Source organism: Apteryx rowi, unplaced genomic scaffold, assembly GCF_003343035.1.
Source record: "Apteryx rowi isolate R43461 unplaced genomic scaffold, aptRow1 scaffold_996, whole genome shotgun sequence".
NCBI classification, from domain to species: Eukaryota; Metazoa; Chordata; class Aves; order Apterygiformes; family Apterygidae; genus Apteryx; species Apteryx rowi.
In genome coordinates this window covers 56,010-81,034 of record NW_020451311.1, presented here as the reverse complement: position 1 = coordinate 81,034, position 25,025 = coordinate 56,010, and the positions used below count along the sequence as shown (strand labels likewise).

The 25,025-nt window shown below is 41.7% G+C and overlaps 1 protein-coding gene across 1 annotated transcript in view; it reads left to right on the top strand.

The window, feature by feature from the left end:
* Positions 1 to 25,025, top strand: part of PPEF1 (protein phosphatase with EF-hand domain 1) — a 32,663-nt gene that overhangs the window by 4,457 nt on the left and 3,181 nt on the right. The window contains exons 3-15 of the mRNA XM_026055376.1: positions 2,773 to 2,900; positions 3,659 to 3,710; positions 9,077 to 9,249; positions 11,010 to 11,124; positions 13,229 to 13,275; positions 16,900 to 17,066; positions 18,651 to 18,687; positions 19,151 to 19,300; positions 21,411 to 21,570; positions 21,664 to 21,701; positions 23,164 to 23,349; positions 24,012 to 24,154; positions 24,752 to 24,858. Coding sequence (XP_025911161.1) covers positions 2,773 to 2,900; positions 3,659 to 3,710; positions 9,077 to 9,249; positions 11,010 to 11,124; positions 13,229 to 13,275; positions 16,900 to 17,066; positions 18,651 to 18,687; positions 19,151 to 19,300; positions 21,411 to 21,570; positions 21,664 to 21,701; positions 23,164 to 23,349; positions 24,012 to 24,154; positions 24,752 to 24,858 — 1,503 coding nt within the window. The remainder of the gene's footprint in view (positions 1 to 2,772; positions 2,901 to 3,658; positions 3,711 to 9,076; positions 9,250 to 11,009; positions 11,125 to 13,228; positions 13,276 to 16,899; positions 17,067 to 18,650; positions 18,688 to 19,150; positions 19,301 to 21,410; positions 21,571 to 21,663; positions 21,702 to 23,163; positions 23,350 to 24,011; positions 24,155 to 24,751; positions 24,859 to 25,025) is intronic.

The window sequence follows — 25,025 nt, the reverse complement described above, 5'->3', positions numbered from 1 at the left end:
TCATATAAAGATTAGATTTCCTTCAGGCGGGAAGATTTTTTTTCTAGGAGGGCTGAGATATTTGCAGGATGGGAGTCCTAACTGATAACTGATATTGGCCTTGTGAACTAGAAACCATCACCACTTTAACTGTACTGCTGTGTTGTGAATGATAAAATAAGCAAACATGTTGCTATTTTGGTACCAATAAACATTTTCATTAAAATGCTTATATAGTGTTATACATATATTAATAGAATCAGTTTTCCACAGAGGTTTTTTTTTAAACCTGTATAACTGTCAGTTTAAGAAAAAATCATTGTCACTTGGGGAGTTCCACTTATCCTAGTCTTATAATCCCTAGTATTTGTGATCAGCTTAAATGATTGACTGGTGTGATCTGTTGTCCCTCTAGTGCAGAGCTTTTCTATGCTGTTTCCCAAGAAAAAAAATCACTTGAAGCCCTCAGATGGACTGTTGGTGGTTGTTTCAGCAAATGTAATAGAATATGAGCATGTTAGTGTTGTTTGTAGTTTCCCCTTTTTTTTCTTGTTCATAAAGTTGCAGTGCTGCACAGTGGTGATTTTATCAAATTTTTGGAATTCTGGAGCACTTTTCAATTTTGTTTCATTTCTTCTCCCGATCATCTGTGTTTCTGGTCAAAGATGATCTGTGGTTCTTGGGAGTGTCAGGAGCTAAAGATTAATGTATTGCTTTGGTCCTTGTACCTGTGACAGAGTTGCTCTGCAGCTGCTTTGACTTGTTTCTCCAAGGTCAGGAGAAGCATAAAGAATTTTCCATGTTATCTTTGTTAGCTGTGCTGAGCTATTCAGGGTTGAGTCCCCTAGGAGACTGATTGACGTGAGATGTTAGCTGCAGGGCTGGAGGCTAAGGCTTGACATTTCTGGCCCTGTCTACTTATCTGCTAGTGTCCTGCTGAGAGTACAGGGAAAAAGAGGTAAGGAAAAAGTGCCAGTCAAGAAAGAATAGAGTTACTTTCAACTTTAAGTGAGTAAATGTGACATCTCTTGACAGCAGCCCCTCACCTTGCTTTATCCTGTATTGCCTGGCAAGAATATGGCCCTGGTTTGTGGCTGCCTTCGGACAGGTCCACGATCCGATACCCCTGTTCTCTGCCTTCCACTTGCTGTTATGCACTGATATGCATTTAATACCTCTTGACTGCCACTGCTGGTGCTCTGCTGGGCGAAGCGTGTTAATACAGGGTCACGTTCTGACTGTAATTTAAGCAAATAACTAAATTTGTATTTGCCATTATTTCAGCTGCTAGTTCTCCAAGGCAGTAGGTAGCATTTTGTTCTAGTTTTGTGTAGTAGAATACTGTCCTCCTCTGTGACTGCAAGTAATAAGTATTTTACTACATGAGACAGAAGGGAGATTAGGAAAGGCTATGTTATTGTTGGTGTCAGGTTTTGAAATACTAGGAGCACTTCTCTGACTCCTGGAAAGTGTGTTTGTGAATTTAATTGTGAAAAGTAAGCAGGTTAAATGTAGCTAGCATGACTGGCAAAATCTGGAAATAAGTGCTACTTAGAATAATGTTATATTTGGAATAAAAAAATTGTCTGTCTTCCCACTCTCCCACCTTTAATGCCTAGGGCATGCTTGGCTGCCTTTCCTCTCCACTTAACTGCAGGCAGTACTGCTGCCACCCAAGTTTCACACCCTGGCTCCTGAGGACTGCTGGCATTTGGGTACCAGGAGTAGCAGGGGGGATCTGTGGCATGGTGGAAGAGATCGGTGGTCATCAGTTCCTGGAGCTCCTGCCCTGCACAGCTCTCACTAGTGGCTGCTGTTGATGCAGGGCTAACAGCTTGGTGTGGGTGTGAGGAGTCCTCCCCCGGGACAGTGCCCAAACCAGGACCCCTTTGTGCCACCAAGTGTTCTGCTCAATCTGTTTTTGTCTGGGTGGCCAAGTGGGGTGATCCATTTGGGCCAGGAGACAGCAAGTCTTTTACCTGAAGCTGCAGTCTATGCGGTTCTTAGCGATTGTCCTTCAGTGAAGCTTCCAGCAGTTTTCTAGGCTGGGACAATGGTAGGCACAACTTGTTAAGGTGCTGAGTGAGATGTGTATTCTGTACATAGTCCAAAATGTTCTTCGACATGTCACATTGAGTTTTTGTGGATTAGTTTTCCTTTTTTCACCAAACTAGCCAAAGATATAGCTGTGTACCTTTTGACATGTCTATTTAAGCAATATATTCTGCCCTTTGACAGCATTTGGTAACATTTGAGCCTAAGGTTTGAAGTTTTCCTGGCTTCCTGATATAGCTGTGCAGACAAAAACCTTCTATTAAAAGAAGCTGCTGCAAACTCTGTTGTTATAGTATGCTCACTGTTACAGCTTGCAAAGGCTAGGCTTTTTCCTGCAGCTTGGTGAAGAAATACATTTCATTTGTAGGCCAAATTGGTGGTCTTCCTTTTCTCACCTTCCCCAAACCCACATACCACCCATCAGCTAGACATAGCTGCCTTCTTAAATGGGTAATATCTTCAGGACAGTGAAATGGGGAAGGTTTGTAATGATATAAGCCTGAACAAGTCAGCTGGTTTGGGATCTGTCCCTGCAGACCGAAACAGTAGATACATCATGTATTCGTTACTAGAAAACATTTTTTCAGTCTCAGTTTTACAGAGCTCCATCTTAATGCTGACTGAACTCAGTGGATTGCATTTGTTATCTGTCTGCAAGATTCTGCAAAGGCAGCACATGTGTTTTCATTGTAGACTGCACTGCATCCATGTGTGCTCCGTTACTTTCTGTTCTGGCAGTGCTTAGAGCCGCTGTCCTCATCCAGAGGTGGTACCGTGCGACAATGGCCCGCATAGAGATGAGGCGCCGCTACTGTCTGAGTATCTTTCAGTCGATTGAATATGCTGACGAGCAAGCTCAGCTGCAGGTTCGTATCTTCAGTTCTTCCAATACAAGCAGCTATCTTATCGCCAGAACGCTGAAGCTGCACATACAAAATGGATATGTGGTTGTGTTTCTCCCTGCAAAGCTGTCTCCTATATAAGACCCCTTCCCTGCCTTGCACATGAACTATGTAAGTTTTATAAAACTGCACAGACAGCAGGACACCATTCTGCCTACATCTAGGTTGGAAGTTTCTGCTCTATTAGCCAAGGATTGCAGGTCATTGCACTATGGGTGATCTTAACTGTGTCAGTGAGGTAAGATATGTGCAATAGAGATATCAGTATCTCAGCAAGTCAGCCCAGGCTTCCTTTACGGTCAAGACAGGGTATTAGGAACTTCTAGGGCATTGCATTCATCCTAGTGTCAATGTCTAAAGTGAGTTAGATGAATTGTGGTGATTTCTTTTTATTGACTATAGAGAAAATCTAGGCAAATAATTTGGATGGTAGGCAAGATGAATTACACCCAAAAATGTCAGAGTAGAAATAGCCCTGGGACTTTGTATGTATTCATATAGTGTCAACCTGCTAATTCACAGTAAAGAAGGAAAAGAGTAAGCTGCAGTTTTTGTAGTAGGACACAGGCTGGGTCATTATTGCAGGCTGATGCTATGGGAAGATACAGTGGTGTCTTAGATCCCCCAAACAGAAAACTAATAGTAACCGACTAAGAAAAGAGAGTGCTAATGTTTGTTGGAACTGATCAATATGTGTTTGTTCTTTTCTTTTCCTTACACAGCTATCCAGCTTTTTTGCATTCATGCTGGATCACTTTTCTCGTCCTGATGCAGGTAAGGATAAAAGTCAAAGGAATAGGGATATTCTGTTTGAAAGACCTAATGTGAGATGGTTAATTTTCAATGTGATGATTACAGCCTGTGCATATGCTGGGGCTGAGTTTTGCTCTCCCAAGTACCATAATAAGAATTTGATCCTGAAAGTGTTGATTCTGCTCAATATCTACACAGTGAGTCGGGATGTAAGACAGTATGGGTACCTGTTGTCCTTGCTCAGAGTGCTTTCTTATATGTTCTTGCCCTTAAACTGTTCTCATGATAGTCTTCCTGACTCCAATTTGCACAGCTTCCTAAGAATTAAAAAAAAAAAAAACCTACAAGTTATCCAGAAAGAGTGTGACTAGTTGGTGTAGGGCAGGTGGAAGCAAACAAAGAGGTTGCTTTCCTTCTGTTTTTTTTTCTGAAGTAGTTCTGGACCACTTTTAAATTTAACTTGTTCTAGATTTTGCTGCAAAACATCCAGTATCAGCAGGAAACTGGCTACACTCAATTATTTTTAAACTATTCTCAGTTGCAAGTATAAAACCTAGCGCTTGGGGGTGTTGTAGTATGGAACATAACATGGACTATAACTGAATATTTTGGATTAATTAAAAAAATCTGTGAACTAAATTTTAATCATGTACTACTGCCACTTAAAAAATGGCAAATAATATTGACTTGGCTGGAACAGACCTACCATGATTAACAAATTCTTTGTTATTGTCTGCCTGGTGTTTCCCTCTCTGTGATCCCTCTGTGAATGAGAAATTGCAAAGCTTAGGGAGCAGTCAGTCAGAAAAGCTGGAAAAGCTGAAAAACCACAGTAGACCATGTCAGAGGAAGTTCTACAACAGGAGTATATTGTATCTTTATCTCGAGAATGTATGTATTGAGCAAACATAACATAGGAGTGCAAAACTCCTACAGATAATGTAGGATAACATATTCCATAACACAAAATGCAAAAATTGATCAATACATGGATGGTTAAAATGAATAAATTTAAACTGCTAGGGATAAATGTTTAGTAGCCAGCTCAATGGGCAGAGCTCAGAGGGTTGTGATCAGTTGCGCAGTCTAGTTGGAGGCCTGTAGCTAGCAGTGTCCCCCAGGGGTCAGTCCTGGGTCCAGTCTTGTTCAACTTCTTCATCAATGACCTGGATGAAGGCACAGAGTGCACCCTCAGCAAGTTTGCTGATGATACAAAACTGGGAGGAGTGGCCGATACCCCAGAGGGCTGTGCTGCCATTCAGAGRGACCTGGACAGGCTGGAGAGGTGGGCAGAGAGGAACCTCATGAAGTTCAACAAAGGGAAGTGCAGGGTCCTGCACCTGGGGAGGAATAACCCCATGCACCAGTACAGGTTGGGGGTTGACCTGCTGGAAAGCAGCTCTGCDGAGAAGGACCTGGGAGTGCTGGTGGACACCAAGTTAAGCATGAGGCAGCAATGAGCCCTTGTGGCCAAGAAGGCCAATGGTATCCTGGGGTGCATCAGGCAGAGTGTTGCCAGCAGGTGGAGGGAGGTGATCCTCCCCCTCTACTCAGCCCTGGTGAGGCCGCATCTGGAGTACTGTGTCCAGTTCTGGGCTCCCCAGTGCAAGAGGGATGTGGCGCTACTGGAGCAAGTCCAGCGAAGGGCTACAAAGATGATTAGGGGACTGGAGCATCTCTCTTAGGAGGAAAGGCTGAGAGAGCTGGGCCTGTTTAGCTTGGAGAAGAGAAGGCTGAGAGGAGATCTTATTAATGTGTACAAGTATCTGAAGGGAGGGTGTCGAGAAGATGGGACCAGACTCTTTTCAGTGGTGCCGAGCGACAGGATGCGAGGCAACGGGCACAAACTGAAACACAGGAAGTTCCATCTGAACATGAGGAAAAACTTTTTCACTGTGAGGGTGACAGAGCACTGGAACAGGTTGCCCCGAGAGGTTGTGGAGTCTCCTTCTCTGGAGATATTCAAAACCCGCCTGGATGCAATCCTGTGCAATGTGCTCTAGGTGACCCTGCTTGAGCAGGGGGGTTGGACTAGATGATCTCCAGAGGTCCCTTCCAACCTCAACTGTTCTGTGATTCTGTGATAACAAGCAGAGAGGCTTCAAATTAGCTTTGCTATTCCAAAGTATGTTCTAAAACCCACAGACTTTAACTCTCTGGCTTTTTTTTCATCTGTTTGTGCTCCCTTAAATTAGGATGACAGCATACGATTCAAAAGCCCTCTCTAAAAAGATAGCATCTAATCTTACCAGAGCACGTTATCTGTCCTACTCAGTGTTAGATGCTGAGAAAGCTATCTGAAGATTTTGTAATCAGTGTTTTCCTTCCATTATAAACCATTGAATCTCCCCTACTCATCACATCACTTTCCTCTTTTTAATCTGCTCCTTCAAAATATGGTTTTTTTAAAAAGAAAGCCGCCACTTCATCATTAACACGGTAGTGTTTTTGATGTGATTGTTTCTCTCTCATACCCTGTAGCTTTTTTCATCCTTTCGTCCTGTTTGAGATGTCAGTGCAGTTTAAATCATGACTAGGATAGTACATGGCTGTGTATGTTGTTCTTCTTCTGGTTGTAATTAAAGGTTATTTTCAAAGGATTTATGGGAAATAAGAATTAAAACCTCTTCCACCCTACACTTCCCTTCATCCTATTAAAAAAAAAAAGAAACGTCTTGCATACCTACTCAGTCTTTTAATCTAAAGATCTCTGGTCAGGCTAATTTATTCTGTGGGAGCCTCCTGTTGTCCATTCGTCCCAAAGACAGTGCTGGCTCTGCGCCAGCACCTTCCTTCACCTTCTCTGAAGAATAGCCCAAAGGAGCATGGGTGGTGACAGAAAGGGAAGCGATTCTTGCAGAGCCAGGGAATTAGCTGGTTTCCTGTTACCCAGCAGTGAGTATGTCTTTGTAGTGGTGTCTTTGACTCACCTTGAACACCTATGGCGAGGTGTTCTTGTCAGGAAAATCAGGCCCCTGGGCTTTCTGTGGCTAAATTGACTCCGTGTTGTTCTAGGCTTTCACGTTGTCCTGTAAACAGCAGGAGAGTCACATAGGGGCTGCAGGTAGCAAAGGCTTAACTCACTTGGACTGCACCTCTAATGTCAGAGTACAGAGCAAATCATCACCAAGGCTCCCTCTGCAGTCACAGGAGCAATGCATATTCACAAAAGGGTATCTCCTTCCATGTTAAGCTAGATGCCTAAACTAGGCACTTCTAGAGTCATCATCCTTATCTTTTTATGGACTGAAAAAGCCTTGGCAGAGAGACTGGAACCCTAACTTTTAGATAACTAAAATGAGGGGTTCCTTCAGGGTTCATCCTGCATGGGGCTTGTGGCAAGCTGGGGTATTCCTGGGTCAGTGCACACTAATCTCCCAGCTGCTTTAGGACATCTATTACTGGATGGGGGGGCTGCCTGCTCCTAGATGAGACAGTCATCCTGCACAGTAAGGAACCTTAAAATCTAGCTGTATGCCTGAGGAGGAGGTAGAAGAGCCTTCCAAGGCTAACGACCATGACTGGCTCTTGACTCCGCATCTAGCAGCGAAAAATGGGGTTCTCTTTATGCCCCACAGGGAAGGAGATTCAGTTTCTCAGCCTGGGCAAGTGCCGAAAAAAGAACAGAAGTGGTGAGGACAGCGGGTCTCTGTTTGGAGGTGGAGGGAAGGGCAGCCATGATGCCTGCAGGAAGGCAGGGCCTCAGAGAGAGCGACTTGGGCAGCTGGCTGGTTTGAAATGCTGAAAAGACGGCGACTCTCTGAAGCAGAGTAATGTCAGACAGGGAGAGGGAGTGTGTCACATTGCTCTGCAAAGAGCTGTAACTCCCTAGCACACTTTACTCCTACAGTTAGGCAATGCCTCTGCCGCACCAGAGATCCTTGCTTTCCTGCCCCACTGTATGCAGGGGGGTTAAGCAAGGCCAGCAGGCCCCTGGATCAGCACACATGAGCAAGAGGCAATTTGGATGGTCTGAGGAAGCAGCTCTGTGGTCTGCAGCAAGCCACTTCCGGAGGGGAGGGATGACAGACAGAGACGCAGCGCAGAGACCCAGGGCTAGCACCGTGACAAGGCTCGGTCCAGCTATGCTAGGCTGCTCAGTGTGCGGGAACCAGCAGCTTCAGTCCTCCTGCGACATGCTGGCATCTGGCCAGGCAAAGCTGTAATGGTGGTGAAAGACTGCAAATCAGACTGCACTTGGTGGAAACTATGAACCTTGAGCACCTTGCTGTTACTTGATGCCTTAATCCACTTGCATGGCTGTGCATTGAACATACTAAACAGCTCACAGCAAAGAACTGGTAAAAACCATTGTTTTTTATCCAGAGCTGATTAAAAAAAAAGCTATTATCTACTTGTTTCTTTAAAATGAATTTTCTCCAGTTACAAAACAAGCTGGTCTTTATGAATCTCATAATTTATGAGGCCACACACAGGTTTCAGCTGCTGTCAGTTTTCTGTCACAGCCACAGGTATGCCTCCAGCAATAAATAATACATCTCTATTTCCAGTTGCATCTAATGAAGGTTACAGAACACTTAACAGCAACCCAGCAAAAAGTATTTACGCCAGTCACCTCACAGGAGAACACTGTCATTTAGCATTCTAGTTCTCTCTTTTGGAATAATAGATGATAAAGGCAATCTGCAAGAAGAAAACAATTCTACTTTCACTCAGATATATATTCAAGGGCATATTAAAAATACTGGATTGAAGCAATTAGCAATGTTCCTGCTTTCTCCATGCTCGAGGAAAATTAGAAGCTGTGCTCTACTTTTACCACTATGCTAGTGTTTATTTCATCCAATGGTTTTATGGCAGCCAGCCAAAAGCTGGCGTTGTCTCTAGTTGTAGCAGAAAGGAGTGCTTTGCAAGCCACTAGGAAGAAGTAGGATTTTGTTGTTGGCCTTTTAAATCTTCAGTGAACTTCTGGTATTCAGCTTGCAGAGAAAATGAAAGTAGATTTTTAAAACCCGTATTAAAAGTGTAATATTGAGTTGTAAATGGATGAAGGTCATTGAATGATCAGCTATGACTTTTGAATCTCCTTGCTCTGCAGGGAACGGAGAGGAAACTCTGTGACAGGTTATGTTTCTCAGTGTCTAGGAGAGCAGATTGTTCCTGAATCTCAGTGCAAAATGTTTTACATCCTGACCACAGCTATTGGCTGTTGGGGCTTTTTTGTTTGTTTGTTTTGTTTTGTTTTTAGTATTATGAAACAATTTGGGGAGACCTGAAGTTGTGTACAAGGTAGGAACAAACTAACAACTGTAATACTGCAGCAAGTTAAACATCAGTTATGTTCACTAGTTCTGGTCACGCTGTTGTCGCACTTTGGGGGACTGGTGGGATTTCTCCATTGTTGTTTTTCTTCCCTCTTGTTCCAGATTCTCACTTTTTCAGTGGCCCTGGTGTCTCTCAGATGACAGACTCAGGCTTAAGTTTAACAGAATTCGAAAAGAGGATTGATGTTCCAGACTCCTATTATGGACCACGACTCAAGTTCCCCCTCACTACTGCAGATGCCAGTGCTCTTCTTGATGCTTTCAAGAATGAAGAGGTAAGTTGCAACTATTTTGATTTCTTTTTCTTCATTCTACATCTCTGTCAAGCTGTAGCTCCACAATCAGTTGAATCCAATATAAGGCTGTACTGGTGCCAAGGGGGGTATTTCTCCCTTCTTTTCCATGCCTAGCTATGCATTTCCACTGCTCTTTCCTGACATCTGGCTGGGAGCTAACCCAACAAACCCCCAAATGGTCAGTTCTCAGCTGGACTAGTTCCCAGGTTTGGCTTACTGCCTTGGCTCTGTGACCACCAGAGCCAGCACTGGGGAGGAGGCAGGGACTGCTGGGAACCTTCTCTTTTAGCACTGAGATTATGGTGATCATGCAATGGGAACCCTCAGCAGCTGTGAGATGGGAAGCAGTGAGGATACAGGATGGGGGAAGGTATCCTAAGGCAGCCCAGATACTAGTTATCTTCTTTTTTACTGTGTTAAAAATAGAAATGTGCCAGGCATGGCCCAAAGAGCTCTCCCCCCCMCMCACACACACACATACTTTTGGGAGGAATTGAGGTGCAGGGGTTAATCACCTTGTTCCAGTGTGTGAGACCCCACCATAAAGGAGAGAGTGAATACAAAGCATTGCAAACGTAGCTGAACAAGATGATATCACAGCCCTCCTGAGCTCTCTTTCTGCTGCTGCCGAGCCACTGCAAAGGCTCTGGTACTGATTCGCTGTGTATGTTCTTTAGGAAGCCCCTTTGCCTCCCCTTGTAAGGTGGGAGCGGAGCTGGGGAGGCATTACATGGCACTGCTTTGTTGCACCTCTTGAAGTTCAGCATTTAGGCTTAACAGTATATTTACTATAAGTAAGTGATAACAATCTATCTTGGTTTTTAATTTACTAAATAATGCTTTTTTTCTGTAATTTTGTGTGGAGGCTGCTCTTACAAGTAGACAGATATAAAGCACATGTTAAGTGAGAACACCCAGACTTCACCATCAGCTCTCTAATCCTTTCTGTGGTCAGCATTTTTTTAAGGAAGTGATTATGTGTAATTGGCTTTTTTGTTTGTTTTGAAAACATCCATCTTGCAAAATCAATCATCTGTGGCCTATCTGTCTCCTATACCAAACTTCCTCAGTGATTGCTATGTTTGAATTAAAAGCCTTAAAAATCACTGATTGACAAGATCATCATAAAAAGCATTAACAGTGCAGAAGACCAGAAGAGCACTTTTAGAGGAGCAGGGACATAAATCTCTTCAGAAAGGAGCAATCTTTAAAGAGTGGATGTTTCATTCTCATAACTTTATAATGAGCAGGAAGATAAGTATTAATAAGGCAACCCTTACTGGAGTTTCCCCCTCTCGTTTGTTTGCAATTTGCTGAAAAATAATTTATGGCTTTTTTTTTTCCTCTTCTTTTTTTTAACTCGCAGCTAGAGGTAGATCCCTTTTTAGTTACTTTGAACAGATGACTTTATGTAATGATTCTGAGTGTGGTACTACCTACTTTCTTATCCTTTCTGTAGGTGGGGAGAGTAAAGCAGCACAGTGGAAATAAGATGGGGAAATAAAAATGAGTTCATTAAGGGCCACATATTTGTTCACTGGGAAGCAAGAACAAACCTATGAACATTCCTAATTCCTGCACTAACCCCCACAGCCTGTACTCATATTTTAAGGAGGGCTGTAGTGTAAATAATCTGATATAGCTTCCTTGGCAATACAGGCGTCTGGTATTAATGAAGCAGGCAGACATATTGCTACTCCTAATGAGTCTCCCTTGTCTCGCCCCTTTTTTTCTCACAGCTGCTTCATGCCCGCTACGTACTGCAGCTATTACATGAAACCAGGAGGGTTCTTAAGGAGATGCCAAACATCACTCATCTTTCTACTTCCTACTCCAAGGAGATAACCGTCTGTGGTAAGGTGCCAGAGCAAATAACCGCTTTTGGCAGCAGGTTGATACCCTAAGCAGCTGGAGGATGATCTGGACGTTGCCAATTGTAGCCATCACAAGAAACTTCTCGATGCTTTTTTTTTTGCCAAAGTGCAAATTAGCACAAAGCAAGAAAAATAAGGTTACTGAGTCACCCATGGTATATTTTAAGAAAGTCCGTCACCTCCTTTTGCCTTTTCTCTTCTTGTTAAGTGTTTCTGAATGAGTCAGTATTAAATCAGCTAACACTGCACTGCAGCTTAAATATTCCTGCACTTCCATCTCTAAAAAGGCACCAAGTGTTGTGATGACTGGCTGCCAGTCTCACCATTTTCTCCTTTTACTGAGAAAAAGACTTTGCCATTGTAATTTACTCAGTAATGATTTTAATGAGAGCTTAATAGGGGTGGCAAATAAGACCTTACATTGACAGCATGACTGTCTGGAATAAATTGAAATATATAATAAACTCTCATTTCTAAAGGGACACACGGGGATGAATCAGTCTTTGTACAACAAACGAATTAGTCTCACAGAATGATGTGAGGTGTCACAAGGTAAAGGCCTCAGAACTAAGAGCCCATTGCCCATCAGTTTTATTAGGCTTTTGTAAGTTATGGATAAAGGGATGCTGCATCATGACTTGCCATATGGAGTGATAGTGGTAAAACAGAACAGTGGTGGTGACATTAACTCTGACAGCTAGCAGTGTCTGTGTTGTGTACAGTAGGAAAGTGGTGCAGGGAAGGGCACTGTGACACACGCAGAAAAACTACTAATGTTTTTATAAGACATGGTTATGCACCTACTTTGATTGCCAGGAAAGGGGTTGTTTAAACGAGATTTTGCATAAACAGTAATTCATTAATCAAGCAAACAGAACCTCTCTCCAAACTAAGGGAACATGGATTCATATTTGCTCACTACACAGCGTGCTCTTACTAATCAAAGCATAACTCCTCTTATTTGTATCTAAGCAGCATCTAAAGGGTTCCCCTTCCTGTCATTCAAACTAATAGCTTTTGTAACCAGAAGGATCTTCTGCAAAAGATGAAAGTCCAGTTTTTAAAGGTAACAGGTCCAAAATGTTGATTTTCTTAAAATAAGGTGTCCCTCCCCCCATATCTTTTTAATTTCAAAACAATAGTGAGGATTAAACGTGCATCTGAAATGTTTGTACCCACACACGTGATGAAAAATCTATCATAGCCTAAAAGAGTCCTTAGAGTGACTTCAGCAGGCTCTGAATGAATCAAAAGTTGCACAGAAGACATACAGACAGGGTAAAAATGTCACATCCTTTCTCTCTCTCTCTCTTTTTTTTTTAAGTCATTGGTGATGAAGCTGTATTATCACAAGATAAATATCAAAGCTGTCCTGTGCCTTTGTGGTGATGAGTTGCAGATGTGAGAAGGCTGGTTCTGTGCTCATGAAATTTGCTCATAGGCAGAGGGGAGCTGTGCAGCAGGGGCCCTTCGCACCGAGTGAAGGCCACCTGCCTGTTCAGGGGAGGCCTTTCGGGCAGGACCAGATCTGTCCGTCCTGCAGCCTTAGCTCTGAGGCATGGAGGCACAGGAAAGTTCTTGACACTCTCACCACCAGATCCCACCTGCGGGAATCAAACCCTGACCCTGAATCAGACAGATGCCCAAATGTGTGGTGTACAGTGGACTACTTAGTAGATTTAAATCTCATAGTATTTAGAGGTCTGTCATATTTCTAAAGTACTGATCCCTTTGCAGTGACATATTTTGTTTTTCAAATATGTAGTATGGTTGTTCATCTTACATTTCTCTGGACTAACTTTTGACTGTGTGACTGGTCTGATCTTCAGATCCAGTTGGAAAGACAAAAACTTTCATGCAAGGCAATTGTATAAACTCTGTTAAGTATTTAATTGCCAGATTTCACTGAGCAACTTGATCATGTGTCTTAAAATGAAGCTGATATACTCTTATTGCAAAGCAAATTATTAAGGAAAACATGGGGGAAAAGTTAGGACTAACTCATGTTTTACAATTCCAGTTTTCTCTCTTCTTCCCTCTTCTGTGACCAAAAAAAAATAAAATCATATCTTTGTTTCCTGTAGGAGATTTGCATGGAAAACTGGATGATCTTTTGCTGATATTCTACAAGGTAAGTTGGTGTCCTGTGACATAGCATTTTGACTTCAAGGCTTGTTGTTAAGAACACTTATTTATGTCTGATAGTTTTCATCGCTGTTAGAATGGTACATGTGGTGTGCATGCACCACACACATACATGTGCATACATATGCACAAAAAAACCCCTCTGTAATAATTTGAATGGTGTCTGGGTCTGTCATAGTTTTTCCTTCTCTGCATTCTTCTGCTGACTGTGAAGGAGAAGATCAGGAGATCTGTCTCTCTCTAAATGTCAAGCTGGAGCACAAACCAAAACTTAGGAGGGTTCCTTGCAATATCTCTAAAGTCCTATCATCACTGTTTTATATTCCGTATTGGCTCAGGTTTTCTAAAATCAGGAGCTAACTTAGTTCCTGATGTACCTCTACACCATGGATAATTTTGGCCCTCCACAATGAATGCAGAAGCTTTCTTGGACCCACTTACACCTTCCATCAATACCTGCAAAGTGTTCTTTTATTATTTTTTGCTTACAGGAAACAAAAAGGAGTGCTATCTGCTTAAAAGTCTTTTAATTCTTGGAAGCAGTCATGTAGCTTGCACAAAATGGAAATGCACTTTGGACACCATTTACGTAGCTTTGAACAGCTGTCCACTTTTCATGTTAAATAAAACAATTCTGTTTTATTGATGTGAAAAAAAAAAGCTTCAGGCTATCTTTTCCACAATTGTATATTTAACTGAAGATGGAGGAATTTTCCTGTATTTTGTTTCACATTTCTCTCTAGCATGAATCACCACCTTTCATGTAGCAGATATTCTCTCTGATTCGAATTTTCAGTAGGAGAGGATTTGTGTCTGGTGGTTATATATTCATCTACACTGAAAGGAGGCTGTAATGAGTTAAACCAGCTGCTTAAATGGTGCAGTTCCCCTCCGCTTCCAGCTTCGATACACTTTAACTGACATTTGCTGAGTGGAAGACTTGATTGTTTTATCCAAGTGCACACCTGAAGCCTGTTTATTTTAAGCATAAGCAGACCTCTACAGGGTTCGGCTTTTCATATGAATCAGTAACTTTTAGCTGATCCTTGGCTTTCTGTATTTAAGCTGTTACTTTAATTAGACTTTTTGAAACTGGATATTAAAACAGCATAAGAGTGTGATTCAGATTGGTTTCATCTACCACATCTGGGATGGAACAAAAGAGCTATTTTGAAAATAGATGCTCAGGTGTAGTTATATTTACATCAGGAATCGACTTCAAATTTACTCTTCCAGAGTAGGGAGATGATGATTCTTTTTCCCTCTCTAAAGGGATGTTCCCAAAAGACAAAAACTCTCAGAGCAAGGATAAAAACCCAACTCTAGTAAATTCAGTTGCAAAGCTCCCACAGACTTCACAGGCTAGAGTTCACCCCCAGTCATTCACTGACTGTTAAGTTTCTGGGGGACTCCTTCCACCAAACTACATAAAATGGGGGAATATTTTGTTCTTATTTCAAAGTGGTTGAAAAAATAGAGAGCACGTGATAGAGCTGCTCAGTTATGTAGAAGCAAATGAATAGATGCAGTATTTCCTGTCCCCTGTGAGCAGTTTACTCAGCTGAGCAGCAAATTCAGTCAGCCTCTGGGATCCATTTTTCTCCTGTTTCCTAACAGCTCAGCTCTAAGTTAGAAGGAATTTCCTCCTCAGAGGTGGCATGAACCACCTGTACCTTGAAACAAAGCAGTGTGATCTTAAGTGGTGGCCCCAAGAAGCGTGTAGTGAACTCCATTCTGCGTGGAGCCGGGAGGACCTGTCCGGGTTGCTGGAGCGTTTCGCAGGCCTGCGTGCAGACTGCTCTCCTCCAGAATGGGGCTCTGTCCAGGGAACTTTAATCACAATTCATTTAGAAATCTCCAAACCATGAATAGCAGCAAACACACAGAAGCTAGCAGGCTATAGATTATCAATACAAAGCTACTTGTAACTGTGCGTATAGTTCTTAAAACCAGTTTGGGGTGCTAAGATAATTACCTTTTTCTCAATAACCGATTTGTAAAGATTCATTCAGTCTTTGTTGAATTACAGCATTTCCTGAAATTCACTGAGACCCTTGAATTTTATAACATGTATTGCTCAGTTAGCTTGTTAAATGGATGCTATGGATAGACATGCCCTGAAGCTGGAGAACAGACAAATGACAAAGGGAAGTTAATTAATCACTAGCCCAGAAGATACAGTAATGATGATACCCACGAGCAAGTGACCCCACAACACTTTTCTCCTTATCTTTAGAGGGCCTTATTCACCTCTGACATGTGAGAGGCTGCAACACCCTTTAATTTAGTATTGCTCTTATTGCTGGTCAAAACTGCAGAAAAGGAAATAAAAACTTTACATGAGTGCGGAACAGAACTAAAATGGCACATCAAAGGTGAAAGTCCAAAACAAACTCTCATTTAAAACTAAGAGTTGTGGCTAAGCTTTTCCAGGAGAAGAATGACAGAGAAGACCTGTCTTTCTGTGAACACTGCAGTTGCAGAGCAGCTGTGCATACGCTGACAATCTGCTGGTAATTCAGATACCTATTAGTTGTAAAGCAAAGCTTTGATTAATCCATCTTTCTATGAGCTGCTGCTGAGTCTGTCTAGTCTGTTGCACTCTTGAAACTTCTTTCTTTTTTAAACCACTGCAACCCAGCACATTGTCAGAGTCTCATAAGTTGTCACCCTTTGGAGCCCAGAGCCAACACATGCCTCTTCTAAGTCAACTTGGAGAGAGCAGGGGAGAAGCTATGGCAAAAATCAAGCAAGCTGTATTTACAGCATTCAAAATTGTGCCGCTGTGGGAGTCGAGAGATCAGGATGACTACTGCATTTTGGCCTTCTTAACAGCAGTACAGGGTACTGACTGAGACAAAAAATGGGTTCATGTTAAGAGTTTAGTTGGGTCACTGACCAAATTGCACATCCCACAGTAAACCCATTAAAGCAGTATACCAGGGAATGCCGTAGTAATGTAGAAAGTGCTGGACACTTGGGCAGTAGCATTATTCAGCAGGTATGATGTTTTGCAATGCTGCCAAATCTCATAAGAGTGGCTTCTACAATTGTAATATGATTTTGTAGATTTTGATGAATGTCCTCTGGACTATAGTCTTTCTTAGGAACTTTGGAAGCATGGACTGCAAACAATGTAAGTATATGAAATCTGATTTCTTACTGTGTAAGGAAACATAAGCACCTTCCAACTTGTGTCATAGGAGAATTTTTCATAAACTTGTTGTCTCACATTGAAAATGAATGATTCCTTTCTATTCGTAAGTGCATAGCTTCCTGCCAGCAGTTGCATTAATAGAAAAGTAGTATTTTATTAGAAAAATAATGTTCCTTTCAGTTTAATTTAATAGATAGAGAAAAGGATTGGAGACAGCATCATGAGAACAGTCAGGGAGGTCACCTCTCCTCTGATGGCTTGTACAGGTTGTCTGGTGTGGAGACATCTGCACTAAGCAGTGGAAATAAAGAAATATTACATTTTAAATCTCTGTATTATGCAGACTCTTGCAGATTTTCTAGCAATGTGATCTCATTTGGAATGCTATTATTTCTTTCATTACAGTAGCACAGCAGGGTCTCCAAATTTCCTTGTTTTTGTTTCCTTCTGCAGAATGGTCTGCCTTCAGAAAAAAACCCTTATGTCTTTAATGGTGATTTTGTTGACAGAGGGGACAATTCTATGGAGATACTTATAATCCTGTTTGCATTTCTTCTTATCTACCCCAATGATTTACACTTGAATAGAGGAAACCATGAAGACTACGTCATGAACGTGAGGTAGATTTTAGTGGCTGGAGGGGGCATTTGTTTTTTCATTGGAAAGGTTGGAGTCTTTGAATGCTGCTTTAACCACTGTGCTACAGATTTGATCTCTACAACAGAAATAGTGTTTTCCTGGGTATTCTGGTGTATTTCAGCATTTTTAACATGTATGAGGGGGCAAAGAACATTCTTATTACACACAAACACTTTGATGTAACTCATTTCTTGTCTCTGGCCTACTCAGAATCCATTGCAGTCAGTGGGCTTAGAGGAACCCTGAGTATAACCTTGGGGAAAGGGGATGGATTGCCAGACTATATTTTAGTTAAATCATTGGCTTTTTCCACAGCATAACAAGAGACATAAGAGTATGCAATAAAATGGAACCAGGAAACCAAGAGTTAACATTTCATTTTCCCTTCTTTACTTTGTATTTTTCCTAAGCATTTCTTTGTCTTAACTTTTGACTGAGATCTCATTTCCCAGACATAAGGGGCGGGTAAATATCCTAACTTCTACATAGGGCAGGTACATTAGTTTGAAAGGTGGCGTTCTGCTCCATTTCGGGAACAGCTAAGACCCCATTTTCTAATGCAGATGTTTGTATTTGGCTGTACAGCAGTGCCAAAGGGAGATCACAGCCAACATCTCTGGCTAATGAAAGTGTAACTCCTAGACGAAATCATCTCCCAGACGTGAGAAGGACCCAGCAATCCTGGTCCCTGCAGTTCTAAACTACTCCAGTAACTAGCTGGGTGCCTGGCTGCTAGGGCACTCTTTGCTGTCACTTGGTGCATGCACACAGAATATATTGCTGCTTTAGCACAGGCATAAGCCTGGGTTAGCGGCCCAGGTTCAAATCCTGTTGATGATCCATGTAAGAGAACCAGTTTTACGTGCTACTTTACTTTTTTTTCAGCACTGCTTCAGAAAAACCTGAAACAACAGGAGTGACTTTGTCTACAGGGGAGGAAAATTGCCCCTAAAAGCAGTGGAAAATATTAACTAAGGCGGTGATGGTAGAGATGGCAAAGGACGTGCGCATTCCAGCCTGCGGCCATTTGCTGCACATTTTGGTTGGCAGTGTTGCACACGGGTTAATTTGAAGCCTGAGAAGTAGGGTGTTATGAAAATGCCCCTCACAGCGAGAATATATTGGTGTTAAAAGAATGAGGAAGCAGAATCCTGGTTCCTTTTGGGAAAACAGGCATTATAGATTATGTTGTCTAATAAACATAAGTGATTTAGGATGAAAACTCTAGGGAATTGGGAATTTTTGTGGGAATTTTTACCCCACATCTGTTAGATTCCTTTGAAAATTCTCGCTGGTATCTAGAGGGTAAACTGTTTCATTTAGATGAGAAATAGGCCACTCTAATAAGTTCTGGTCTGGATTCTGTTCCTGATCCCTTGTATGTACAAGAAATCAGTTTAACTCAATTCTTAAGACAGAGCAGAAGAAAGCACATTTAAACTGAGGTGAGACAGAAATGGCAGGAGGAAAGGAGGGATAGAAAATTCTGGGCAATCACTGTAATGCAGAAAGTCATGCAGAAGGGGTATAGTGCAAACCAGCTCATGATGCTGTCCTATTTTCAGATACGGCTTCACAAGAGAAGTTTTGAGGAAGTATAAGGTAAGACTCCTCCTCCTTCCTCTTTATTTTCTTCTCAACATTGCACTTGTAAAATGAAACCTGTCTAAGCAAGGAAAATTCCTACTGGTTTATATAGGTGTAGTGCAGAATTATTTTAGTAAGGTAGTTAAAAGTATTTTGAATTTTCAGTGGAATAACTGACAACACAATTATAAGTGTTAGCCTTTTATGCTCAGAGATCTATGTGATAAAGTAAATAACATTTGTAAGGCCACTCAAGAACACAAGAGAAGATGAAAGAAAAATGAAATGCTCTAGCTACAATCAAGCAGTTCTTAAAGGAAATTTCAGAACATGTTTGTCAATGTTGCAATTCTGGGTGTTGCACAAATGAGTGGAACTGTTCATACAGACTGTTGCAAGCATACTGACAAAATTTTGAACTTAGAAGCAACAGAGCCTGCCAAAAATAGGATCTAATTTTTAAAAGTATGTTTTACAGGTCCATGGCAAAATAATTTTGTGTCTTCTGGAAGATGTCTTTAGCTGGCTTCCCCTCGCCACTGTCGTTGATAGCAAAGTTCTCATCCTACATGGAGGAATTTCAGACACCACTGATTTGGATTTCCTGAATTTATTCGAAAGAAACAAGGTAAGAGATCATGTTCATGTGGGGTTAATTCTGTTTTCTTTAAAGAATTTAGCAGTACAAATGCTAAGATGTTTGCATTAGGAAAGGAAATGGATACTATGTAAAACAAGTAAGGGAAGAAGAGTCTTAGTTTTCTTCAAAAACAGTGTTTAGAGAGCAAGGATTCAGTAGGTGTTGGGAGCCAAATGTTTGGCTGCTGTAAAATAACATGGGTCTCTTGACTTCAAAATAGTTAAAACTCTTCGGATACCTCCTTCCTGCAGTGATGACACATTAACCAGAAAGTATGAAAATTACTTAATGCTCAGGCATTTCTGAACACTTCAGAAATCAGTCTAGCAACATCTCCTTAGCTCTGCCTTTTGTCCTGGGGCTGTGCTTCTGCCATCTGCTCTGCGTGGGAAAGCTCTCCGCCTGTCGTGCCCTCCACTGGCATGGGCTGAACTTTGCATGGGTGGGAGAGCCTTCCCGGAAGGATCAAAATTCAAGACCTGGCCTTGAGAAAGCAGAAACCATGGCTTTTCAGGAATTTAGAAGATAGGTGCAGGCTGTCTAAAATGATGATCAAGCAGAGTTCTTTCAGACCAGTGGAAAATGGTGTGTGTGATTTCGTCCTGAAGATTTGGACAACTAAATCGACTTGTCTGCTTGTGAGCAGGGCACTTAGGCTCTTTATAATCAGTGGAGACCCAGGAGATCCAGTGGCAATCCAGGTCTTATTGTTGCCCAGACATAGGTCTCCAGCACTGTTGATGGAGGCACTGGTAGCCTAGGGATGTCCTTTCGGGCCTCTAGCTGCCACTGAAGAAAGTCCCCTTCAGAGGTCTATGCCACAGGTCTCCTGTAGGTCCAGTTCATATCTGCCCACCTCATGCTAATGTCTCAGATATGACAGAGCAGCTTAAAGGGCACAAAATACTTAAGTTTAAGCAACTGAATTGAGGGCCTTGTCATTAGTGTTAGTGGAATCTAGAGCTTTTTCTTTCTTCCTCATGGTTTCTAATACAAAAATACATGTTTTATTGGACAGTCCAGTGTAGTTCTGTATCTTAAAGATGTGGAAAAGGGCAATGGACACTTCTGGTCATCCGAGTCACTGTCTAGACTCCAGTGACTGTCCCACTGTATGCTAAAATTGGGTATTATGGATATAGGTGTCTTAATCTGTGAGCTGATTTCCACCACCTTTCACCAGGGTTGGCTCAGTGTGTTACTAATGCAGCATCTGTGAAATGCAGAATTAACAAGTCAAAGTTGCTGCCACAGGAGAGCATTGCAAATGTGACATGTATGGGACACAACTCAGACTCTGCTGGGCAATATCATGTGGGGCCAACTGATGTTTTTTAATTGGTACCGTTGGCAATTGACAGATCTTCAAATACTGGTCAGTGCACTGGGGAATGACTTTTTGTTTCAGTGCCTAGGATCCCCTGGAAGAAATATTTTTCTTTGTTAAATAGTTGAACTTTTTTTTTTTTTTGGTCCTAAAAATGAGCTAGTGTGAGAAAATATCAAAAGAGAAAAAAAGATACTCCTGGAGAAGAGTCTGTATTAATGGGCATTCATGGAGCCATAGTGCACAGCTCTGAAAGAGCAGATGTCCATACATATTGAAGATGGTTGAGTTTATTTAACATAAAGGGCCTGATGTAATACTTCATGAAATTCACTGTTATCCTGCTAGTACTCCATTAATTTCAGCTGAATTAACCTAGCAKAATGCTACTGTATCAGAGCAGTGAATGTGCTTTGATCATCAGTATCATATACAGGTATATTTTCAGTTTCCAGTGAAGCTTGGCACATAGGCACCTGTCCTGAGCCCAAGCACTGTATTGCTTGTGTTTGACCGTGACGTGGAATGAGTGCATGTATCTTGCTAAGAATATGAGAGTAGTTTTGAAGAGGCCACATATATATGTAAAGCAAAATTGCTGCAAGTGCCAAACACTTGCCACCAAACCTGTGAGTTTAGGATGTTATAGGAGTTAAGTATTGAGTAGAATTAAATCCTGAGTACAGGCAAGGGCAACTGATGTGCCTTTCAGCAGACTTCTTTGCATCACCTTTACGCTCTGATAACTCTTTCAATATTTTATTTTTTAAGGTGAGATCTTTGATGCGGCCACCAAAGTCAGTTACAGACATCAAGGACCGAATAAAGGAGAAAGTTCCCAGTACCACACCGAAGAAATACGGTGCTCATCAGAATGTTTCAGGGAAAAGGAAAGACATATCTTCATCAGGGTCCAGCCCTAGAAGACAGAGCTCTTCCTATGCAATTGCTGAAGAGTACCAGAGACTTGTGAAGGATAGCATGAGCTCAGGCCTCCTCTCTGCAACATCAGTTTCAGACCCAGATTGGCCTCCAGAGCCCACCCAGAAGGAATGGCAACAAGTAGGTGAAACTAAAGACAGGTTGATACAGATTACATATGAGTACATCAAATATCAATTGGTACAAATTATATATGAACACACACAAACTGGCAGGTGATCTGAGAGTGTGTGTTTGAGTCTGAGTGGAACTGCTGTATCTCTTAATAAGAAACCCATCATTCTTGGTAGTATGCTAATCAGCCATTAATTATTTGGATGCTTTTTGTAGACCTGGCAATAAGGGTTTGTGATTTTTATGCCTTACAAGTATATATGATTTAAAATATGTTTTTCTTAGCTGTTAGGAGGAAGAAACTGCTCAGCCTGAGATGTGTTTGCATGCCCTCATGTGGTTGGATCTGTTGGTACATAGGTGGCTGTCAGTTTAAATAGGCCAGACTTTACAACTGTCAGTGATAGCACCTTTTTTTTTGGCTGTGGTTTTGGCAGCTGAATGCTGATAATATCTTACAAAATCCAACTCCTGAGACATATAGGCTGATTGTTCAGAGTGGGAAGTTTTTGTCCTCTTCATGTTAGTTTCCTCTTGAATATTAAAGGCAATACCGAGCTCTTGCCTTGCTGTAATTTAATAAATTGTGACAATTCTGAAAGCTTAATTTGCACAGCAATTTAGAAGCTGAAAATTTTGTGTACAAGTTTATTTTTCTGAGCTTCTCTTCAGACAGCTGCTTTAAGGGATAGATGGTTGTGTTTTGCTTCTTGAGAAGCAAACCTCTTTCTGAAAATGCAATTTCCCAAGATACACATCTGACCTAGAAACTAATGTAGTGGACACAAGCAAACCCCCAAATCTGACACTGCCCCAGGTAACTGAGTTTCCACTGAACCCTGCTTGCAAATGTGAAGTAGAGCATGTTACCTTAAACCTTTTCCAATGAGGTTTAAACAAAACACATTTTTGCCTCATGTTTGCTGCTGACCAGAATTATTAGGTTAGCTGACATTAAACCATGGTAATTTATCCTTATGTTTGAACCCTGCTGATGTGTGAAATCTAGTTTTGAAACATGAGCTCACCAAAGACAATAAAGCCAAAGACAAATTTTGTCATGTTTAGAGCAGCCATTCCCATAGTTATAAGGTGAACCCACTAACACACATAGTTATCACGTGCTGGGAAATAGGAAATGCCTCTTGCACAAACAAGCGCAGGCACCTTTTGAAGTAGCCCATGTACTATTCCTGATACATGGAAACTTCAGCTGTAAAAGGAGATGCATTTCTGAAATTATGTTTTGCCTGAAAAAGTTAATGAAAAATTTAGATAATGTTTCTTAAGAAGTGTAAGTAAAACAAAAGTTTCAGGCCAGAAGAATGCACTGCTGAGAAAGCATGTATTAGAGGGATAAAACAGGAGATCTCCTTGTTGGCTCAGGTTTCTCCCAGCCCTTTGGGGCATTTGCTGTGGCCAGCATTTTACTCTCTGTCCTCACCTGCTCGAGTTTGCTATTCTACAGACCCTCGATATTCTCTGGAGTGATCCAAGAAGCCAAAGGGGCTGTGTACCAAACAAGTGTCGAGGAGGTGGCTGTTACTTCGGCCCTGACATCACTGCCAAGTTGTTTGAAAGGTACAACCTGAAGATGCTTATCAGGTCTCATGAATGTAAGCAAGACGGTTATGAGGTCGGTCATGGTGGCAAGGTAAGGTGCTTGCATGCAAAGCGGGATTCTCATGCGAGCTTCACACACACAGCCACAGATTGGCCTGCCAAATTAATTAGAAAAAAAGGAGTCACCTCTTTAAAATGGGTTTGGGGGGGAATTGTGCGCTACATGGATGTTAGAACAAATTATAGCATTCTGAAAACAAATGTCTTTATGACTTCAGAGAGCAGGGACACACTTATTACTCGGGTGAAAACAGATGAACATTAACAAAATCCCTGAGGATGGCATGTGTAAATGCAGCACCAGAGGTGCTCTATGGCTCTTGAAGTCTTTCATTTCACTTAATCATTTCTTTTCTGGGCTTTGCTTTCTGACATGGTGTAGCAGGAGGCCACCAAGGATCCTGACAACCAGGTCTATCTTAGAGAGAGGTTTCCTTTGAACAGCATGTTATCACTCTGCTCTCTAAACTGAAGTCTTTCTGTGACAGTCCAGAAATGCAGGCCTGGAGCTCAGATTTGATAACTGCAAACAGTTTGGACAACTACACACTTGCTGTTGATTTCTGCTTTTCATATACACTTTGTATATACATTTTGTAACCTGCACATTTTTCTAAGATCAATTTAAAAAAAAAAATCAGTCCCCAAAAAAGTTGTTTTAGCTAATCCAGTTTCTTTTTTTCCTGTAATCAGGTTATCACTATTTTTTCTGCCTCTAACTATTATGAAGATGGGAGCAACCGGGGAGCATACATCAAACTGAATCCTGATCTGAGTCCTCGTTTTATACAATATCAAGTCAGTAAAAACACTTGCAGACAGAATCTGCAGGAGAGGTGAGGATGTATACTGTATGCAGGTGCGCTGAAGGAGTATGAACTCAGCATGCAAGTACCTGCTACAAATGTATAGCTTAACTGTAATTGAGTAGGCATCTATTTTTCTATTTTACAATCATCAATTTCAAAATTAGTACAGTAGATAAAATGTGTTCTAAGAGCTCTAACTTGGTTTCCTGAGAAATTCCCAGAGGTAATTAAAAGGGATAAGCAGTTAGAACAGCCAATTGCTGGGGACTCTTACAGAGCCTGTTTCGGTCTGTCAGGTGTGCTTCAAGGCTGCAGCATTAATCTGGAGAAATCCTGTTACGAATTGAGTCCAAAAAGTTTATCATTACAGCTTTGCCATGACTAGCACTGTGGTCAGATTTACTAAAGCAAAGCAGCTTAGAATTGCCTGCATAAACTTGATTATCTCCTAAATCCAGATTATTCTTCTGAGGTTTGGGGCTCCCCCCCCCCCCAGTGTTGTCTTTTAGGATGACTCTGAAGATGATAGTGTGTGTTAAAGGATATCAGAATTTGATAATGAAAGAATAAATTGCTGGAGGACTGAAATCCTTTAATGATCCGCTTTGTATATTTTCCTCCTAGGGTCAGCACAGTTGAATGGTCTGCCTTAAAAGCCTTACGAGAGAAGATATATGCACACAAGACTGAACTCATGGAGGCTTTTATAAACAAAGATCACACTGGTGCAGGTAATACACCCTCTCTGCCTGGTGTCACCATGGGGAAAACAGCTTGCAGGCATGCATGCATGGGGGCAGAAGGGATAAATCCCATGCAGGATGGAGTCTGCCTGCCAGTGTCAGGCTGGAGGGAGGCTGAGCCTGACTGACCACATGTTCTCCCTACCCATGCAGGA